This window comes from Copadichromis virginalis, linkage group LG6, assembly GCF_057382275.1.
Source record: "Copadichromis virginalis isolate Kocher_CV1m ecotype Utaka linkage group LG6, C_Virginalis_male_GT1.1, whole genome shotgun sequence".
In the NCBI taxonomy this organism is placed as follows: Eukaryota; Metazoa; Chordata; class Actinopteri; order Cichliformes; family Cichlidae; genus Copadichromis; species Copadichromis virginalis.
This window is the reverse complement of record NC_140623.1, coordinates 11,551,636-11,570,459: the sequence shown is the minus strand read 5'-3', so window position 1 is coordinate 11,570,459 and position 18,824 is coordinate 11,551,636. Positions and strand designations below refer to the sequence as shown.

Here is an 18,824-nt window from a genome sequence, read left to right as displayed (position 1 = left end):
TATTTTCAGGCGATAATGTAGGGGTGTAAACTTCAAATATCTGCTCGTTTTATCAAGAAGTCCCATATTTTATCAAGAAGTCCCATATCTCTCACGATGTTACTGCTAGCGCCGCATGGCAGCTAGTCGGCTAGCTGGCTAGGGCGGCTTGGCTGACACCCAGGCCGGGCTGACTGATACCCAGGCCGGCTCACGCTCTCGTTTCACCGCCGCATGGCAGCTAGCCGGCTAGCTGGCTAGCGCGGCTTGGCTGCCACCCAGGTCGGGCTGGCTGACACCCAGGCTGGGCTGGCTGACACCCAGGCCCGCTCACGCTCTCCTGTCACCCCTAGTCTTTCGTGATGACTCTTGGTTGACTGCTGGACTTATTTTTCATTTATATGGGCTGGTGATTCAGTATGAGTGTCCGGTGAACTGAATGTCAGGTAAGACGTTATGTATATTTAAGGTAGTGACTGGAATAAGTCACAAGGTGTCGCTGTTGAGCTGCATATATGTTGTAAATTTTAGCAATTTTGACCATTTGTCCTCTGCAGGACACCGTAGTTCAGATTTCTCGTTCGCGTGGGCGCCATCTTGGTTCAGTGTTTACTGTGATGTGCAAAGGTAAGCACTGTCAGTGGCGAACTGCATTGGTTTTGTTTAAAAATAAGTGTTCCACTGTGTAAAATAGCGGTTTGTCATTTAAGCCGAGCATATATTTTGTTTATTGAGAGGTTCATGTATTGTCTGATGAGAGTATGAGACAAAGATATACTTTTCTTTCTTACTCTCATATAAAATATTTAGCTTTTATTAAATAGTTATCTGAATCTTACAACCAAAGTTTGTATAATAATACACAAGATTGGCTGTAGACCATTGTTAATCATTCAGAACACTGTGTAAAAATAACAAAAAACAAAAAGTGAATGAAAAGTGCATAAATATTTATTTTACGTGTTTGATGTGTGTGGCAGGGCGTGGTCTGCAGTGCCGCTGCAGGGGAGGTGGACCCACCTCAGCGATATCTGCAATCACGCCTCTCAGGTGTAAAGTCTGTGCTCTCTCTGCTTTTTTTTTTTTTTTTTTTTTGTATGTGTCGGGCTGTGAGATGAAAAGCTACAAGCCGGCTGTGTGGGTACAGCAACTATGTGTGAAAAGTGGTCCATAACGTAATGCTTCAAAGTGTGTTCATGCAAACATTGTCGGGTCTGCTTATGAACCTCTGCGCACAGCGTCTACAAATTGGGGCTGTACGAAGTCACCTCATCTTTACACAAAACTGTAAGCTGTCATCTGTGAGGCGCGAGCGGTGTTTGGTTTTACCATAGTTAATGGTGGAGAATGGCTGCTCTGCTGAGTTTTGCTCTCTGTAGCCGTTTGAATGGCAAACTATACTGATTAGCGGCGGCATAGGCACACTTAAAATTTCTTCAGAAATTTTCGCTTTCTAGTTATTAAGTGTGCCTATGCGAAGGCACACTTATTACTATTGCTCGGATTTATTATTATTATTATTATTATTATTATTATTATTCTTTTTCCGCCTGAAATTTTGGACCTTAACTCGCCCCACAGTTTTGAGACAAGAGTTCACATATGATATATCATTGTGTGCGGCTGGAGCTGGAATGAGTTGCTATGACTTTTGGTGTTTATTACTTCTATAGTTTTTTAAATATGAATATTTTAATGCAAGTTTTTTCCCATTGAAATGAATAGAGAACAAGAAAACTTCATTTGTGGTGTGCTGGCTCACTCTAGTGGTATGTCGGGAGTAATGCGAGGCGGCCGCTGTGTCCCTGTGGACGCTTTTATTTTGTATAACTACCGGAAGTAGTTCCTGTGTACTGACGCTAGCTGGGTAGCTAGCGCCGCGTCGCTTAAAAAGCAGCCGGGCTTGTCTTAAACTTAAGAGGCTGACACTCGCTAAACCACCCGATCGCTCGCCAAGCGACTGTTTCACACTGGACTTATTTTTCGTTAATATGGGCCGATAATTCCTTTATTCTAGTGGTATGCCGGGAGTGGTGCGGCCTATTCGGATTAACGTAATGATGACACTATCAACGGCGCGCGTCAGTCCGCCCCTCCTCCAGTTTGAAATTGACCTGAGAAGACACCGTAGCGTATGCTGGACCCGCATGCATCTGTCCACCTCTCCTCCGTTTTGAAATTGACACTTGAACGTCATTTTCTGAAGTATTCGGAACAACAGTGTAAGGTTTGACAAGGTAAGTGTATCTCTCTCTCTCCGGTTCGAAATTTAGCTTTGAAAGTGATTTTTTTTAATGTGTCTGGGTGATTCTTTGTCGTGGTCATGTTCGGCACATGCTAAAGCTAGTTAGCGGGTATTCAGCCGAGGTCTACAAAATGATGGTATCTACAAATGAGGTATCTACAAAATGATGGTGTGGTTAGCACTTGGATGTAACTTTATTCCAGAGGTATCGTTTGTAATTAAAACTTTTAAGAAGCGAAGTGATTTTTTTTTTTGTATGTGTATCTTGGCGATCGCATTTCACGCCCTTTGTCTCGGTGGTGGCTAGCTAGCGGATATTGAGCATAGGTAAGCCTCTCCGGCTTGAAAATGACTTTGAAAGTGATTTTCTGTGTCTGGACGCTGATATCTACAAAATGATGGTGTGGTTAGCACTTGGATGTAACTTTATTCCAGAGGTATCGTTTGTAATTAAAACTTTTAAGAAGCGAAGTGATTTTTTTTTTTGTATGTGTATCTTGGCGATCGCATTTCACGCCCTTTGTCTCGGTGGTGGCTAGCTAGCGGATATTGAGCATAGGTAAGCCTCTCCGGCTTGAAAATGACTTTGAAAGTGATTTTCTGTGTCTGGACGCTGATATCTACAAAATGATGGTGTGGTTAGCACTTGGATGTAACTTTATTCCAGAGGTATCGTTTGTAATTAAAACTTTTAAGTGGCGACTGTCGCCGCGTCCAAAACAATAGCTTCGTTGTAGCCGCGTTTCACACCTCTTTTTCTGTTTTTATAAGGCGTTAACTACAGCAGCCTTTAACACCTCAACTCTTGCTTCAGCCAAGGTAAGTGCCCCCCTTATATTTTCTATGTGTGTGTTCAGCTGATATCTAGAAAATTGGTGTGTTTAGCGCTGGATGCCATTTTATTCCAGAGCCGTTGTTTGTAATTAAAACAAAGAGACAAAGAGGAACTTTACTGTTTGGAAGGGAGTAAAGTTCCTCTTTGTCTCTCAGTGGGACATTTCAACCATACAGTACAAGGCTACATTTCAGCTTTACAAGCCAATCAGTTTGCTAATTGTTCTTGTGAGATTTGTTTGCAAAGTTTAAGGTGTTAAATAGGAGCTGTGACCATCTGGGTCTGCTTGCTGCTGGCACTTTGCCAGAGCCCCAGCAACAAGACCGCCTCCCAGCTACGAGACTGCCTGTAAGCCTTGCAAGGTACCCAATTTTCCAATTACTCTATAACAAAACTGTTGTGGGCAACAAGACTGTCTCCTAGGTGTGCAAGCCAATCACTTTGCCAAATGTTCTTGTAAGATTTGTTTGGAAAGTTTAAGGTGTTAAGTAGGAGCTGTGAACATCTGGGTTTGCTTGCTGCTGGCATTCTACCAGCGCCCCAGCAACAACACTGCCTCCCAGCTTTGCAAGGTAATTACTTTCCCAATTACTGTACACCAAAATGGAGTAGTTGTCGTGGTCAACAAATCTGCCTCCCAACTTTCAAGGTAATCACTTTCCCAATTACAATATACAAACTGTTATGGAACTTTACTTAACAAAGCCTTAAGACCGGGCAGTGACACTATCAATATGTCTATTTAAAGAAAAGAGAGATTTATTATTATTTTTTGGTTCTTGTAGTTATCTTGTGTATCAGAGGGTTAAAATAAAAAATTGCTGGTATACATCAGAATTTTTGATTCATTTACTGTTTGTCGATTTACTGCATTGTAAAGTCTTTTGGCTACCAATGCAGCTACCTGGTTATTATGCTTGACTTAAAATGAAAGCTGGGTCTGATCACATGCTTGAAATGCCAACAATTAATATTCTGTTTTTCTGCTGACATTCTACCAGATGCCGAGAAAAAATAAAAGATCCCAGGCACAAAAGAAGCGCTGGAAACCACTTGACCTGGTCGATCCTGCTGTCCCAATGCTCACTGGCCACAACCAAGATGAGGCAGTCAGTAGTTTTCCATCTGACCAGGTAAAGAAGATATAGTAGTGATCACAGACAGTTGAACAGTTTTCGAAACACGTTTGAGACAGTTAAGAACACCTACCCATACAGTTTAGGATTGTTTGTTATAATGTCACACAACTGGCATAACAGTGCATGGTATGCAGAGCATTTAAATGAAATGAATGTGTCAGGTCACTTAATGTCTTCTATAGGGATTTTCTTTTTTATTGCTCTGTAAGTTTAGTAACCACTACTGTTCAGTATCAAATATTCCATTCTGTTTCAAATCTGTTAGTAGGTTTTATAATTTTGACTAACTGTACATAACCTCTCATCAGATTTCAGACACACGTCCACTAGAAAAACGATCTGTTACCCAACTGGCATACCAGTTCATGCCATGCATTGCATTTTAGAGTGAAATTAATGTGTCAGGTCACTTAATGTCTTAACATTATATACTGTTTTTCCTGGGTTGGCAGACAGCACCAGCCAGGTTGTCCTTGGTAACAGAGAATAGACCCACCTCCTTATGTCCTCCAGGCAGCAAGGTAAATTTAAAAAAACGTCTTCCTCCATTAAGGATTTATAGTGGACAGTTACATTACCATTAAATGTTAAAGACATATGGTTACATGTTAGCATTATGAAAGCAAGAATTTTGTTGTATCCCCTTTGTTAGTTACGTAACCACTACTGTTCCATATTTTTGTTAAAGTTTCTAAAGTTACACTCACTTTCAAATCTCTTAGTAGTTATGATGCAAACAGCTGGGATTTTTTTTTATTGCTTTTTTATTTTTTATTGTAAGTTTAGTAATCACTACTGTTTCATGTTTTCTTTAAAGTATCCAGTGTTACACTCTGTTTCAACTCTGTTAGTAGGTTTTTATAATTTTGATTAACTGTATGTAACCCATTATCAGATTTCAGACACTCGTCCACCAGCAAAACGAGTCTGGGCAACTGATGATTTCCACACGGCATCAAATTCTCCACCTAAAAAGGTATGTCCACAAATGTCTATAACAAATTAGTATACATGCAATCTTTGCTGTATAATCACCGGGGTTGATATTAGGGCTGCCACAAACGATTATTTTGATAGTCGACTAGTCACCGATTATTTTTGCGATTAGTCGACTAATCAGATCATCATCCATTGGACGTAAAACTACAGCTTATTGCACCAGCAGCATCTGCTCTTATATAACTATCATTAGCTTACAGCTTTAAGTGTTTCAGGTCTGTGCTAACTAAAAATAAAGACAAGATGATAGTTTATTAAATTTTAATGAAATTTGCAGATTGTTTCGGTAAAGTTTAATAAACTCTTTGCTATCTAAAATATAACAGGACACCGGAGTAAATTCTCCAGCATCTCACACTTCTGATAATCAGCTGTCTGCTTGACGTTTATTCAGCTGTGTAAAAACTATAACCTTAATCTCAGCCAAACCGATTTACTCAGGAACAAATAAAATACTAAAAAAAAGCCAAACAATAACATTTTAAGTTATCTAAGTGACTCATATATATTTAACCTGAGTAGCGAAAGACGGCGGTGGGTTTGAAAACGATTTGCCGGGAGTCCGGTGTTCTCACTGCGCTAGTGAGCCTAGCCCCCGGCTCGCTAACGAGCTAGTGGGTAACAGACATCTCCGAAAACGTCGGAGCGCTTTTGAAAATATGTGGTGTCCTGATAAACTGAGCAGATATTTGAGGTTTACACAGCTACATTCGCGCCTGAAAATATGTTAAACGTTTATTTTGTGACCCAGAAAGAATAATAAGAGTAATATTAAAACTAACTAGCTGCCGCCATTGTTGGAAACTAAGCTGGGCCGCGCTATGAATTCTGGGACACAGCTCCTCCTTCTCCTTCTTCTTCTTCTTCTTCTTCTTCGGGGTTTAACGGCAGCTGACATCCTTGTACATGCAATGCTGCCATCTTCTGTTTCAGTCCGTTATTACACTCTTAAATCCTGCTACTTATTCCAGCTTCAAACGACGCGTCGACTATTAAATCAGTCGTCGACGATTTTGTTAGTCGACGTAATCGTGACTAGTCGACAAATCGTGGCAGCCCAGTTGATATTTAGTCTTTCACCTTAAGTATGCTTGCTAACTCGTACTAAATATACTAAAATGTTAGACTAAATATGTACTTTTTAAAAACATGTACAAATTTACTAAATTTGTAAATGTCTTTCTTCGGATTCCTAAAATGTAGACATCTCAACAGCTATTTCTGTCTATTTAGCTATATCTCACACACACACACACACACACACACACACACACACACACACACACACACACACACACACACGCGTATACGTGTATATATACGTATATGTGTGTGTGTGTGTGTGTGTGTGTGTGTTCAGAAAAAAGTTTATACCATTTAATACTTAAAGCTTCTCATAAATTGACATCCACAGTGAAAAGCAATGCAAATAAATACAAACATGGCTTTGTGACACTCATCTTTTATCAAGATGGATGTCACTGTATTCTGTTTCAATCACATTTAACCTCTAACTGAATTTTGTGTCATTTCTTTACAAAATGTAACACAACTATGAAACGTGTTTTTATGGCACATGTACAGAACCATCTGGTTTAATCTGAAATCAGTGAACGAATTACATCTAATTTAAGAGCATCTGAGATCCTCTTACGAATAATACGTAAACAGGATTTCCTTTCATATATTTATATTTAGGCTGCAATTTAGTTGATGTTTGAAGGCCCGCAGCAACCTAAAATAATGTGTTATACTGAAAGAAATTAACTGCTTTGAAAATATGAGGAGCAGAAGGTACAGATATGACCTTCGTTAAAAAAAACAGCACTCAAGCAAATTACAGATATCTGAAATATTTGTCATTTTTACTTTCCACCTCTGCTCTCTCTCACTCACTCTCACTGTTCCTGTCACTGTCTTTCTGCCTTTCTCTTTCTGGCATATCTCATGCTGTTTATCTTCAGATTATGCTATACTATGATTGACGAGTGATATAATTTGGATTAATTTGCCTGCACATTGCTTAATTATTTTAACATAATTAAAAATGGTAAATGGCCTGTATTTGTATAGCGCTTTACTTAGTCTCCAAGGCTCCCAAAGCGCTTTACACTATGTTCAGTCGTTGACACTTAAAAAAATAAAAACACATTTTTTCTACATTATTGCAGCAACACTTAAATGTATTTTATTGCTCAACCTTGAAACACATATCATAAAATGTTTAACAATAATATGTGTCACCTTTGCATTTCTTGATCAGCCTTTCCATGACACAAATGAAGACCTACTGACGGAGGAGCTACAGAGCAACACAGTTCAGCCGTTTTGGAGTGTCAGTGCAACTCATTGTCAGAGTGATGAGAGGTACACAGAATTCTCTCGAAATAATCAGTGCACATGTAATGCCCTCACATTCCTGGCCTACCTTAATGAGGAATACCAGTTCAACATAGCCATGCTTGATAAGGTCCTTGAACAGGGAGATGCACTCTACTGTTGGATTAAAACAAATCTTCTGCAGGAGAAGCGTTATACACAGGATCATCTGACCATGGAGGACCTGCCCAAAGAACTTCATACTGACACAAATGTCTACAGTGTGAAAATGGATGACATAAGTTATGGATTTCTGGAAGCAGCAGAGAACAGTCCTCAAAGAACAGAGTGGTGGTTGCCTCTTGCTATTCGCCTTGAATGTCTGTCAACAGATGTGAACTTTGCTTTGCTCATGGTCTCACCTGAGTGCATTGCGGTTTTCCGTGACAAATCTGGGAGGTATGGATTATTTGATTCACACTCAAGAAGTGCAGCGGGTTTACGTCAGCCAAATGGAACAGCAGTCATGCTCACTTTCACTCATGTGAATGACCTGATCACCCACCTGCATAACCTTTTTCAAAATCAAGGCAAGCATGCACGATATGAGTTTGTGCCTGTTTCTTTCAAAACAGTCAGCACTCACACGGAACCCCCTGGACAGTCAACTCAGGTAACACCAGGAGCTACAGCTACATCATCAACACAAAATGATGAACCACAAATCACGAATCCCACTGCGCAAATGCCTGAACCAGAATCAGCCAAAACCCACATGACGATGTTAGACAATACTTTAAACTCACCAGATGACAAAATGGCTAAAACCCCCCGAACAGCAAGAAATGTGAGCAAATTAAATAAACGACAACGTAAGAAAGCTATTCGTCAAGCTCAGAGGGAGTATGTAAAAGCTAAAGACAAATCTTCAACTGAAGAAGTGGCAAAGAAGACAAACAAAAGAAGACACGAAAGAGAACGATATGCCTCCTGTCGTGAATTTCGAATGAAAAAATTACAGGCTATGAAAACTCAATATGCTGAAAACTATCATTACCGTAAACAAAGACTGTTATCAGCCAAAAAATATTACGCAAATCCTCATATTCAAGAAAAAGTAAAAGCCTGCCAGGTGAAGAGATACCAAAGTGATCGTCATTTTCAACAAAAAATGAGAGACTACATTATCAGAAGATATACTACGGATCCCGACTTTCAAATCAGACAGAAAAAATATGTGGTTCAGAAGTACAACACGGATACCAGCTTTAAAACCAGACAGAAGCAATATCTGGTCCAAAGGTACAACACGGATACTGACTTTCAAACCAGACAGAAGCAATATCTGGTCCAAAGGTACAACACGGATACTGACTTTCAAACCAGACAGAAGCAATATCTGGTCCAAAGGTACAACACGGATACTGACTTTCAAACCAGACAGAAGCAATATCTGGTCCAAAGGTACAACACGGATACTGACTTTCAAACCAGACAGAAGCAATACATAAGAACAAAATATGCATCTGATCCAAACTACAGGCACAAACAGAAAAAATCAATTTATGCCAGGTATCACAATGACTCACAATTCAGACTGCACCATATACAGCGCTGTGCCCAGTACCAGAGACACAAAATGGCTACCACTGCATCTTTTGCCATTTATAAAAAGTTGTGTGCACAGAGAATAAAGAAGAAATACAGACGACTAGTAACACAGTTCCAGCAGGGTCCACAGTCTGAAGCACAGCCCCAGCTTGTAGTGAACAGTGTGATGCAAGCAGCCACATTAGCTTTCCGTGAAGCCATTCAGTTAGGACCCACCCATGTCTGTACAGTGTGCCACAGAACTCTGTTTCCTAATCAAGTTAAACATTGCAAAAGATCAAAGTATGTTACTAATAGTAACATTGTTGCCACTTGCTTGACAGGAAAATTTGTCCATGTTTGTGACAGGGAATGCTCAGCTAATTGTACTTTCCCAAAACAAAGAATGGAAGAGTGGATTTGCTACAACTGTGACAACCACCTACAAAGAGGCAAGATGCCATCCGTCGCAGTAGCAAACAATTTAGCACTAGCAACCATTCCAATTGAACTGAGTCGATTAAATGTACTAGAACGACAACTGACTGCTAAAATTCTCCCGTTTGCAAAAATCATTGCATTACCAAAAGGACAGCAAAGAGCCGTACATGGGGCTGTTGTTTGTGTACCATCGGATGTGGAAACCACAGTAAACTGTCTTCCCAGACCTAACAGTGAAGCCCAGCTCCTGCAGGTACAGCTGAAGAGACACATCAGATTCAAAGGTTACCAACACTTCTACACTGTAAACATGAAGAACGTGTTAGCAGGATTATCAAAGCTAAAAGAGATGCATTCAGAATACAAAGATGTATCTATTGATGATGAAGCTACTTTTGCTGATCCCACAAGTAATCAGATAATCGAGACGGAACATGACACTGCTGATGCAGATATTCAAGATGCACTGCCCAGAAACTTCGACCAGCAAATTGTACCAGAAAGAAGAACCACTGAGGATACAACAGCTGGACTGCTTGAGCCATGTCATGATGTAAACCAACTAATGGAGCCTGAACAGTCAAATGAACAGCCCTTACAAGATATGGAGAAAGAAAAGGAAGAACTTCGACCTGGTCTTGTTCTAGACACCTGTATGCAACCACCAGATATAGCACAGGACATTTTATCATATGGTGAAGGAATATTTAGCATTGCACCCGCGCAAGGAAATAGACCTGTTGGCTTCTTCTCTGTTCCTAAACTTGAAGCCATGGCCTTTCCTGTCCAGTTCCCAACTGGACAGAACACATTAGATGAAGCCAGACAAGTGAAACTTTACCCAAGCATGTATTTTAATACACGGCTGTTCTCTGCAGACACACGGTTTGCAACTGACCAAAGCTACCTATTCTTTGCACAGTTTGTAACAGAAACACACATGGCTACAAACAGCATGTCCATCCAATTGCGCAAAGGAAAGGCAATCACCAAGGATGGGCGTAAAATTTCTAACAGAATGCTTCAAAATAAAGACGAAGTGGAGAAACTGATAAATAACAAAGACGCAACACGCTTCATGAAACCTCTGAGAGGTACTCCAGCCTATTGGGAGAAGGCACTGAAAGACCTACATGCTATGGTCAGACAGTTAGGAAAGCCAACTTTTTTCCTGACATTTTCAGCTGCTGAAATGAGATGGCCTGAGGTTGTTGAGGTCATAAAAACTCAACAAGGTGAACAGGTGGATTTTTCACAACTTGACTGGAACACAAAGTGTGAAATTCTCCGAAGCAACCCTGTGACTGTGATGCGATTGTTTGAAAAAAGAGTCGATGCACTAATGACAACACTGATCCTGTCCCCAGCACAGCCCATCGGTGAAGTAGAAGATTACTTTTATCGAGTGGAGTTTCAGGCCAGAGGTAGCCCTCATATCCATTTACTGGTTTGGGTCAAAGATGCACCTGAATTTGGAAGCGACCTTGAAGACCACGTGTACAAATTTATTGACAAGTACATAACATGTAAGATGCCTGACCAAAATGCCGATCCTGAACTTCACAAAATTGTGTCTGAGGTTCAAGTCCACAGCAGAAATCACTCCAGATCCTGTAAAAAAGGTAATGTGTCATGTAGGTTTGGCTTCCCCAAACTACCCGTAGATCAAACAATGATCACTTTCCCAAGCCCAGATGATGATGATGATCACAATGATAAGCAGCATAGCACAAGTAAGGAGAAAGGCACAAATGAAAAGCAAAAGAACAGACGAATGGCTCTCGCAAAAAAAATGAAAGAGGCCAAAGAAAAACTCCAGCCATTGAGAGATTTGCTCTGCGACCCAAATTCCTCGTTTGAAGACTTGTCTGAGCTGCTTCACAAATGCAAATTAACTTATGAACAATACTTGGATTGTGTCTTCAATTTAACCAATAGTCATGTCATCCTCTTAAAGCGTGAACCTAATGACTGCTGGGTGAATGCATACAATGCAGATCTGCTGAGGGCCTGGAATGCCAACATGGACATCCAATATGTCATTGATGACTACAGCTGCCTGATGTACATGATGTCTTATGTCTCTAAACCCGAATTTGAGATGACACAATTTCTTAATGGAGTCATCCAGGAAGTAAAAAAGTCCAGTGTCAATGAAAGAGATGAAATGAAACAGATAATGCAGGCATATGCTAAACACAGAGAAGTCAGTGCCCAAGAATCCGTGGCAAGGACATGCAGCCTGCCACTAAAAAAGTGTTCACGCAGTGTGGTCTTCATACAGACTGATGATGATGCCCTGAAAATGAGTCTCCCGATGAGCAGGTTGCAGAGCATGGCACCAGATGATGAAAATGTGTGGATGTCCGGATTGCCAGAAAAATATGCAAACAGACCCAGAACACCTGACTTTGAAAGAATGTGTTTGGGTGAATTTGCTTCAGAGTACAGGATTCTCTACGGCCGTCAAACAGAGTCCAAAAATGCCATCCGTCTTTTGAATAACATGGGTTATATTCAAAAAAGAACAAAAGGGAAACCTGCAATAATCAGATATCCTCGGTTCTCAGAAAAGAAACAACCAGAAAAGTTTTATAGCAGACTGCTAAAACTTTATTATCCACATCGATCAAATGATGACCTTAAAAACACAGAATACCCCACATCCGAGCAGTTCTACAAAAGTGGACGAAAACATGGTTATGCAGTACGGCCAATTGTTACCTTTAACAAAAAGCGATATGAAGGCCATGGCAAAACAATGGAAAGGGCACTGGAACAGATTGAACAACAAGGCCCACTTATCAATGCATGGAACACCTTTGCACCTGAGGTTGAAGTAGATCGTTTAGAGTGTGTGGCCCAACGACAATCCAGACATGACACTGGCGAAAATGAAATGGACATTGTTCCTGACTACCAAGTCAGTGGTAGCAGCAGTGGAACCATGCCAGCAATCATAGCACCAAAGCTGAGCCCAGACTTTGTCAGAAAAATGTACCAAAGTCTGAATGAAACCCAAGCATCCATATTCTACGCAGTGCGTGAGTGGTGTTTCAAACTTGTGTGGGGTCACTGTCCTGAGCAGTTCTTTTATTTTGTCTCTGGAGGAGCTGGCTGTGGAAAATCACATGTTATCAAGTGCATATATGAGGAGGCAACAAAGATTTTGCACCAACTCCCCAGATTCCGAGACCAAGCAGACATGTCCTACCCTGCAGTACTGCTGACTGCATTTACTGGCACTGCAGCTTTTAACATATCTGGGAAAACACTGCACTCTCTGCTAAAGCTGCCAAGATCTTTAAAACCGCCTTATCAGGGACTGGGGAATGCACTGGATGAAGTGAGAGCTTCACTTTCAAATGCAGAGATTCTGATCATTGATGAGATATCTATGGTTTCTAAAGACCTTTTTGCCTACATCCACTGGAGACTTCAGCAGATCAAAGGAAACAAGAAACCTTTTGGTGGGATGTCTATCCTTGCAGTAGGAGACTTTTACCAGCTGCCACCCCTTGGAAAAGCCAAACCACTCTGTGTGTATGAGGACAATGTCCTTGATCTCTGGAAAGACTATTTCCACATGGTCAACCTGACAGAAATCATGCGACAGAAAGATGATCATTCTTTTGCTGAAGTTCTGAACAGGATAAGAGTGAAGCAAAAAACAGATTCTCTTGAAGCCGATGACAAAGCCTTGCTCACACAGGCTATCCATGACATAAAAGACTGTCCATCTAATGTATTACACATTTATGCTACAAACAAAGAGGTCGACAAACACAATTCAGCAACTGTAACTGCTCTTCATTCTGATATCATAAATATTCAGGCAGAAGACTACAGAAAAGACCCACGAACGGGTGACATGGTCCTCCTGGCAGAAATGATGAAAGGCAACAAAGGAGATTTACCTGATAACATACAAGCTGCACCTGGAGTGCGTGTTATGATTATCAGAAATTTGGATGTTGAAGATGGGCTTGTTAATGGGACATTTGGAACAATCACGAACATTGTGACAGCCACACAGGATGGACCAAAAACTGTGAATCTCATTGGACTCACGCTGGACAATGAAAATTCTGGGCAAAAATTTCGCAGAAAAATACAAGGATCCTCAGACAATCTTGTGTATATTGAGAAATGTGAAGAATGCACAAGTAAAAAAGGAGTGGTTCGCAGGCAATTTCCAATGAAGTTGGCCTTTGCATGTACAGCTCACAAAGTACAAGGCATGACAATGGAATCAGCAGTAGTATGCTTGAAGCGTGTTTTTGAACCTGGAATGGCCTATGTTGCACTCAGCCGCACAACCTCACTTAAAGGACTGTACATCACAGACTTTGATGAAAAGAAAATCTATGCTGATCCTGCCATCACAGATGCACTCAAAAATATGAGACATGCATCATTTGAGAATGCAAGACCACTGTTGCAATTCTTAAAATCAGTAGATCCCACAGTCCCCACGTTGACAATTATCCATCATAATGCACAAGGTCTCCCAACTCACATGGAGGACATGAGATGCCACCATGAACTCAGCCTTGCTGATGTTTTATGTATAACAGAAACACACTTGTCTGGATCATCGGTTTCTCCCCGCTTCCAGCTGGAACAATACAACATGGCCACACGCAACAGACACGTCTCTTACACAAATCATACAGACATGGCAAAGGTAAATGGCGGTGGAGTTGCAATTTACTACAACACAATTCTTACAGCAGAGTCCCGAAAATACCTGCAAAATGTGACTGACCTTGAATTTGTTGTTGTCAAGGTTGAATCGCCAGTCACAGCTTTGATAGCAACTGTATACAGGCCACCAAATTACAGCCATGTGAGGTTTTTACCACAAATGCAATGTCTTTTGGACTCGTTGGAAATGATGAATCACCAACCAATTATTGTTTGTGGAGACTTCAATGAGGACCTTATGAGCAGAGGAAAAAAACCCATCCAAGAACTGTTGCAGTCAAGAGGATATGCACAACTGATTACTGCTGCAACTACCGAAAAACACACATTGATTGATCACATTTACATATCACAGCCATACGCCTGCCTCCAATCAGGTGTTCTGAATACATATCACAGTTATCATAACCCCATTTATTGTGTTATTCACTAACACAAAATGACTGCAAGGGTATGAGGGATATGGACTTGCCAAGTGTCACTCCCTATTGGCCTACTCTCGCCTAAAAGTCATACAGATGGACCTAAATATGGATATCAGCATCTACAACAAGAAGTACAGGTGAGTCCTCTTGTAACATTCTTTAATGTACTTCTATTGTTCTTGTGAGATTTGTTTGCAAAGTTTAAGGTGTTAAGTAGAAGCTGTGACCATCTGGGTCTGCTTGCTGCTGGCATTTTGCCAGAGCCCCAGCAACAAGACCGCCTCCCAGCTACGAGACTGCCTGTAAGCCTTGCAAGGTACCCAATTTTCCAATTACTCTATAACAAAACTGTTGTGGGCAACAAGACTGTCTCCTAGGTGTGCAAGCCAATCACTTTGCCAAATGTTCTTGTAAGATTTGTTTGGAAAGTTTAAGGTGTTAAGTAGGAGCTGTGAACATCTGGGTTTGCTTGCTGCTGGCATTCTACCAGCGCCCCAGCAACAACACTGCCTCCCAGCTTTGCAAGGTAATTACTTTCCCAATTACTGTACACCAAAATGGAGTAGTTGTCGTGGTCAACAAATCTGCCTCCCAACTTTCAAGGTAATCACTTTCCCAATTACAATATACAAACTGTTATGGAACTTTACTTAACAAAGCCTTAAGACCGGGCAGTGACACTATCAATATGTCTATTTAAAGAAAAGAGAGATTTATTATTATTTTTTGGTTCTTGTAGTTATCTTGTGTATCAGAGGGTTAAAATAAAAAATTGCTGGTATACATCAGAATTTTTGATTCATTTACTGTTTGTCGATTTACTGCATTGTAAAGTCTTTTGGCTACCAATGCAGCTACCTGGTTATTATGCTTGACTTAAAATGAAAGCTGGGTCTGATCACATGCTTGAAATGCCAACAATTAATATTCTGTTTTTCTGCTGACATTCTACCAGATGCCGAGAAAAAATAAAAGATCCCAGGCACAAAAGAAGCGCTGGAAACCACTTGACCTGGTCGATCCTGCTGTCCCAATGCTCACTGGCCACAACCAAGATGAGGCAGTCAGTAGTTTTCCATCTGACCAGGTAAAGAAGATATAGTAGTGATCACAGACAGTTGAACAGTTTTCGAAACACGTTTGAGACAGTTAAGAACACCTACCCATACAGTTTAGGATTGTTTGTTATAATGTCACACAACTGGCATAACAGTGCATGGTATGCAGAGCATTTAAATGAAATGAATGTGTCAGGTCACTTAATGTCTTCTATAGGGATTTTCTTTTTTATTGCTCTGTAAGTTTAGTAACCACTACTGTTCAGTATCAAATATTCCATTCTGTTTCAAATCTGTTAGTAGGTTTTATAATTTTGACTAACTGTACATAACCTCTCATCAGATTTCAGACACACGTCCACTAGAAAAACGATCTGTTACCCAACTGGCATACCAGTTCATGCCATGCATTGCATTTTAGAGTGAAATTAATGTGTCAGGTCACTTAATGTCTTAACATTATATACTGTTTTTCCTGGGTTGGCAGACAGCACCAGCCAGGTTGTCCTTGGTAACGGAGAATAGACCCACCTCCTTATGTCCTCCAGGCAGCAAGGTAAATTTAAAAAAACGTCTTCCTCCATTAAGGATTTATAGTGGACAGTTACATTACCATTAAATGTTAAAGACATATGGTTACATGTTAGCATTATGAAAGCAAGAATTTTGTTGTATCCCCTTTGTTCTTTAATGTACTTCTATTTTATTAATTCCTATACACTCTGAACCGAATTTGTTGAAAAATAAAGTCAATCATGTTCTCTTATACGCAGACACAACAGAACACCAGCCTCTACGTGGTGCGAAGCCTACTGCAACAAAAACGTGATCTTCATGTCTTTGCGACTGAGCACGCTCTACCAGCAACACTGACAGCTCACCAGTGGGAGCTCATAGATAAGACTGCTGATGTGCTGTCATCCATTGAAGAGCTGACTAGAAACGTGAACAGAAAGACTGCAACTGCACCTGATGGGATCCCTGCCATAACAGGTCATTTGTATTTTTTTTGTTTCTTTCTTTATATTGTAACATTTGGTATTGATAGTGTTTGAAACAAACTATAATCTCATCCATTCATTAAGTCATCCATTCATTCATAACTCCTCAGATGTGTTCTGTCCAGCGAAGGCAGTGGAGAAGCTCTACACTGATGTTGAAACTGTGCCACTCTTCTAGAAACCAGCTACAAGGATGGGCAGGTATAGTGAAATTAAAATGCACCTTTTGTTCAACAGGTTTATATACAGTCAAGTGATCAAAAGACACCAGTATTAAACCCATTTAAGCCAACTATACGCTTTGATTGGAACTATATACAGGCCACCAAATTACAGCCACGTGTGGTTTTACCTCACATGGCAACTTACTTAATCAAAAGACACCAGTATTAAACAAATTAAAACTCTTTTACTTCCTTTTTAATTTAGTTTTGGGTAATTTAGTTCTAAAGTTACATTTATTTTTGCAAATATTTATTAGATCATCATGACTTGCCAGTTCGCTAACTGAAACCTGCGCTTTGTGATGTCTCTTGTTTTGTTTTAAATTGTGTTTTGCTTTTATCTGTTTTCTAGCTGTTTTTGCAAAGTCAGCCAACCTCTTGCTTCCAAATGACCCTTATCCAGAAGTATCCGTGAATGCCTCATGAGAAGAAACTAAAGTGGAGACCTACTTCTCAGAGAAAAACGCACACATAAGAAAAGCGACCTACTTCAGTACTGGAAAGAACATCCTAATCTGTCTCCCTCTATGGCTGCTGTTGCGATCCCAGTGTGCCCCCTGTAGCTCTGTGGACAGTTTTTGATTTGTTTGCATCTCACCCCAACCGGTCGCGGCAGATGGCTGCCCCTCCCTGAGCCTGGTTCTGCCGGAGGTTTCTTCCTGTCAAAAGGGAGTTTTTCCTTCCCACTGTCGCCAAAGTGCTTGCTCATAGGGGGTCATATGATTGTTGGGTTTATCTATATACATTAATGCTTGTATGCTTTTCATTTATACTTTTCCTTACTCTTCGGTTCATAATATAAAGTTACTTGAATGGTTTCCTTTTTCCTTATTTTATATTGCTTTGCTGTTTACCACAATCTAAATATCATGTTTAAATGGAATACATTATTGTAAATGGTATTTGTACAAAATATAGTTTGAATACAATAAGATACCTTTATTAGTCCCACAAGGGGAAATTTCATAATTTGCATAATTTTCCCTTTTCACATTAAAATACCTTTGAAATACAAATTGAATACCGCTTAATGGGCTTTTTTTTTTCTACCAAGAAAACTTACTTTGGTTTACAATCTGTTAAACTGTTCACTTTAAACGACTCAAAACTGTAAAATCTAAATTGTAACTTCTCTTGAACACCTCAGACTTAAACATAATTTATTTTATATCGATTAACTTCTTTTGTAATGGTGTAACTGGAGCATCTTTCTCTCATCTCTGTATGCTGCACTGCATATAGCAGAGATCACAATACAGCTTACTTTTCTTTAACTTGAAAATCAGCTGTATTCAATTTCCCTCCCTCTTGTGGTATAAATAGCAAACTATGCTCATGTTGCATATTGCTCCCCCCTATTGTTATAAATGGCAACCTGCACTTATTGCACCACATTAAAAGCAAACTACACTCATTGGCAGTAGCATAGGCACACTTAAAATTTCTTCAGAAATTTTCGCTTTCTAGTTATTATTAAGTGTGCCTATGCGAAGGCACACTTATTACTATTGCTCGGATTTATTATTATTATTATTCTTTTTCCGCCTGAAATTTTGGACCTTAACTCGCCCCACAGTTTTGAGACAAGGTTCACATATGATATATCATTGTGTGCGGCTGGAGCTGGAATGAGTTGCTATGACTTTTGGTGTTTATTACTTCTATAGTTTTTTAAATATGAATATTTTAATGCAAGTTTTTGCCCATTCAAATGAATGGGAACGAACGAAAGTGAAACTTTACTTACTTTGTGGTGTGTTTGCTCACTCACTTAATTTGTGGTGTGTTGGCTCACTCTAGTGGTATGTCCCCATATTTGGATTACCATAATGACAACAATACGAACGGCGCGCACAGCGTTG

General features: G+C 40.2%; 2 protein-coding genes across 4 annotated transcripts; both read left to right on the top strand.

Moving 5' to 3' along the window:
* The first annotated feature begins 3,202 nt into the window (after positions 1 to 3,202).
* On the top strand, positions 3,203 to 17,983 carry LOC146707310 (uncharacterized). Of its 3 annotated transcripts, XM_085458635.1 has the most exons (7): positions 3,203 to 4,192; positions 4,651 to 4,719; positions 5,094 to 5,174; positions 7,461 to 7,564; positions 15,635 to 15,766; positions 16,225 to 16,293; positions 16,511 to 16,573. In XM_085458635.1, the coding sequence occupies exons 1-6, from the start codon at positions 4,061 to 4,063 to the stop codon at positions 16,250 to 16,252; spliced, it is 546 nt and encodes a 181-aa protein (XP_085314761.1). In that variant the 5' UTR covers positions 3,203 to 4,060; the 3' UTR covers positions 16,253 to 16,293; positions 16,511 to 16,573. The 3 variants fall into 3 exon arrangements, with proteins under 3 accessions (XP_085314761.1, XP_085314763.1, XP_085314762.1); XM_085458637.1 differs by lacking the exons at positions 3,203 to 4,192; positions 4,651 to 4,719; positions 5,094 to 5,174 and adding exons at positions 16,849 to 16,939; positions 17,315 to 17,983 and having other exon boundaries at positions 7,541 to 7,564; positions 16,511 to 16,730; XM_085458636.1 differs by lacking the exons at positions 3,203 to 4,192; positions 4,651 to 4,719; positions 5,094 to 5,174; positions 7,461 to 7,564 and adding exons at positions 14,756 to 14,816; positions 16,849 to 16,939; positions 17,315 to 17,983 and having other exon boundaries at positions 16,511 to 16,730.
* LOC146707311 (uncharacterized) lies at positions 7,611 to 14,697 on the top strand. Its single transcript, XM_085458634.1, has 2 exons — positions 7,611 to 14,234; positions 14,337 to 14,697. The coding sequence occupies exons 1-2, from the start codon at positions 7,656 to 7,658 to the stop codon at positions 14,685 to 14,687; spliced, it is 6,930 nt and encodes a 2,309-aa protein (XP_085314760.1). The 5' UTR covers positions 7,611 to 7,655; the 3' UTR covers positions 14,688 to 14,697.
* Positions 17,984 to 18,824: the final 841 nt, after the last annotated feature.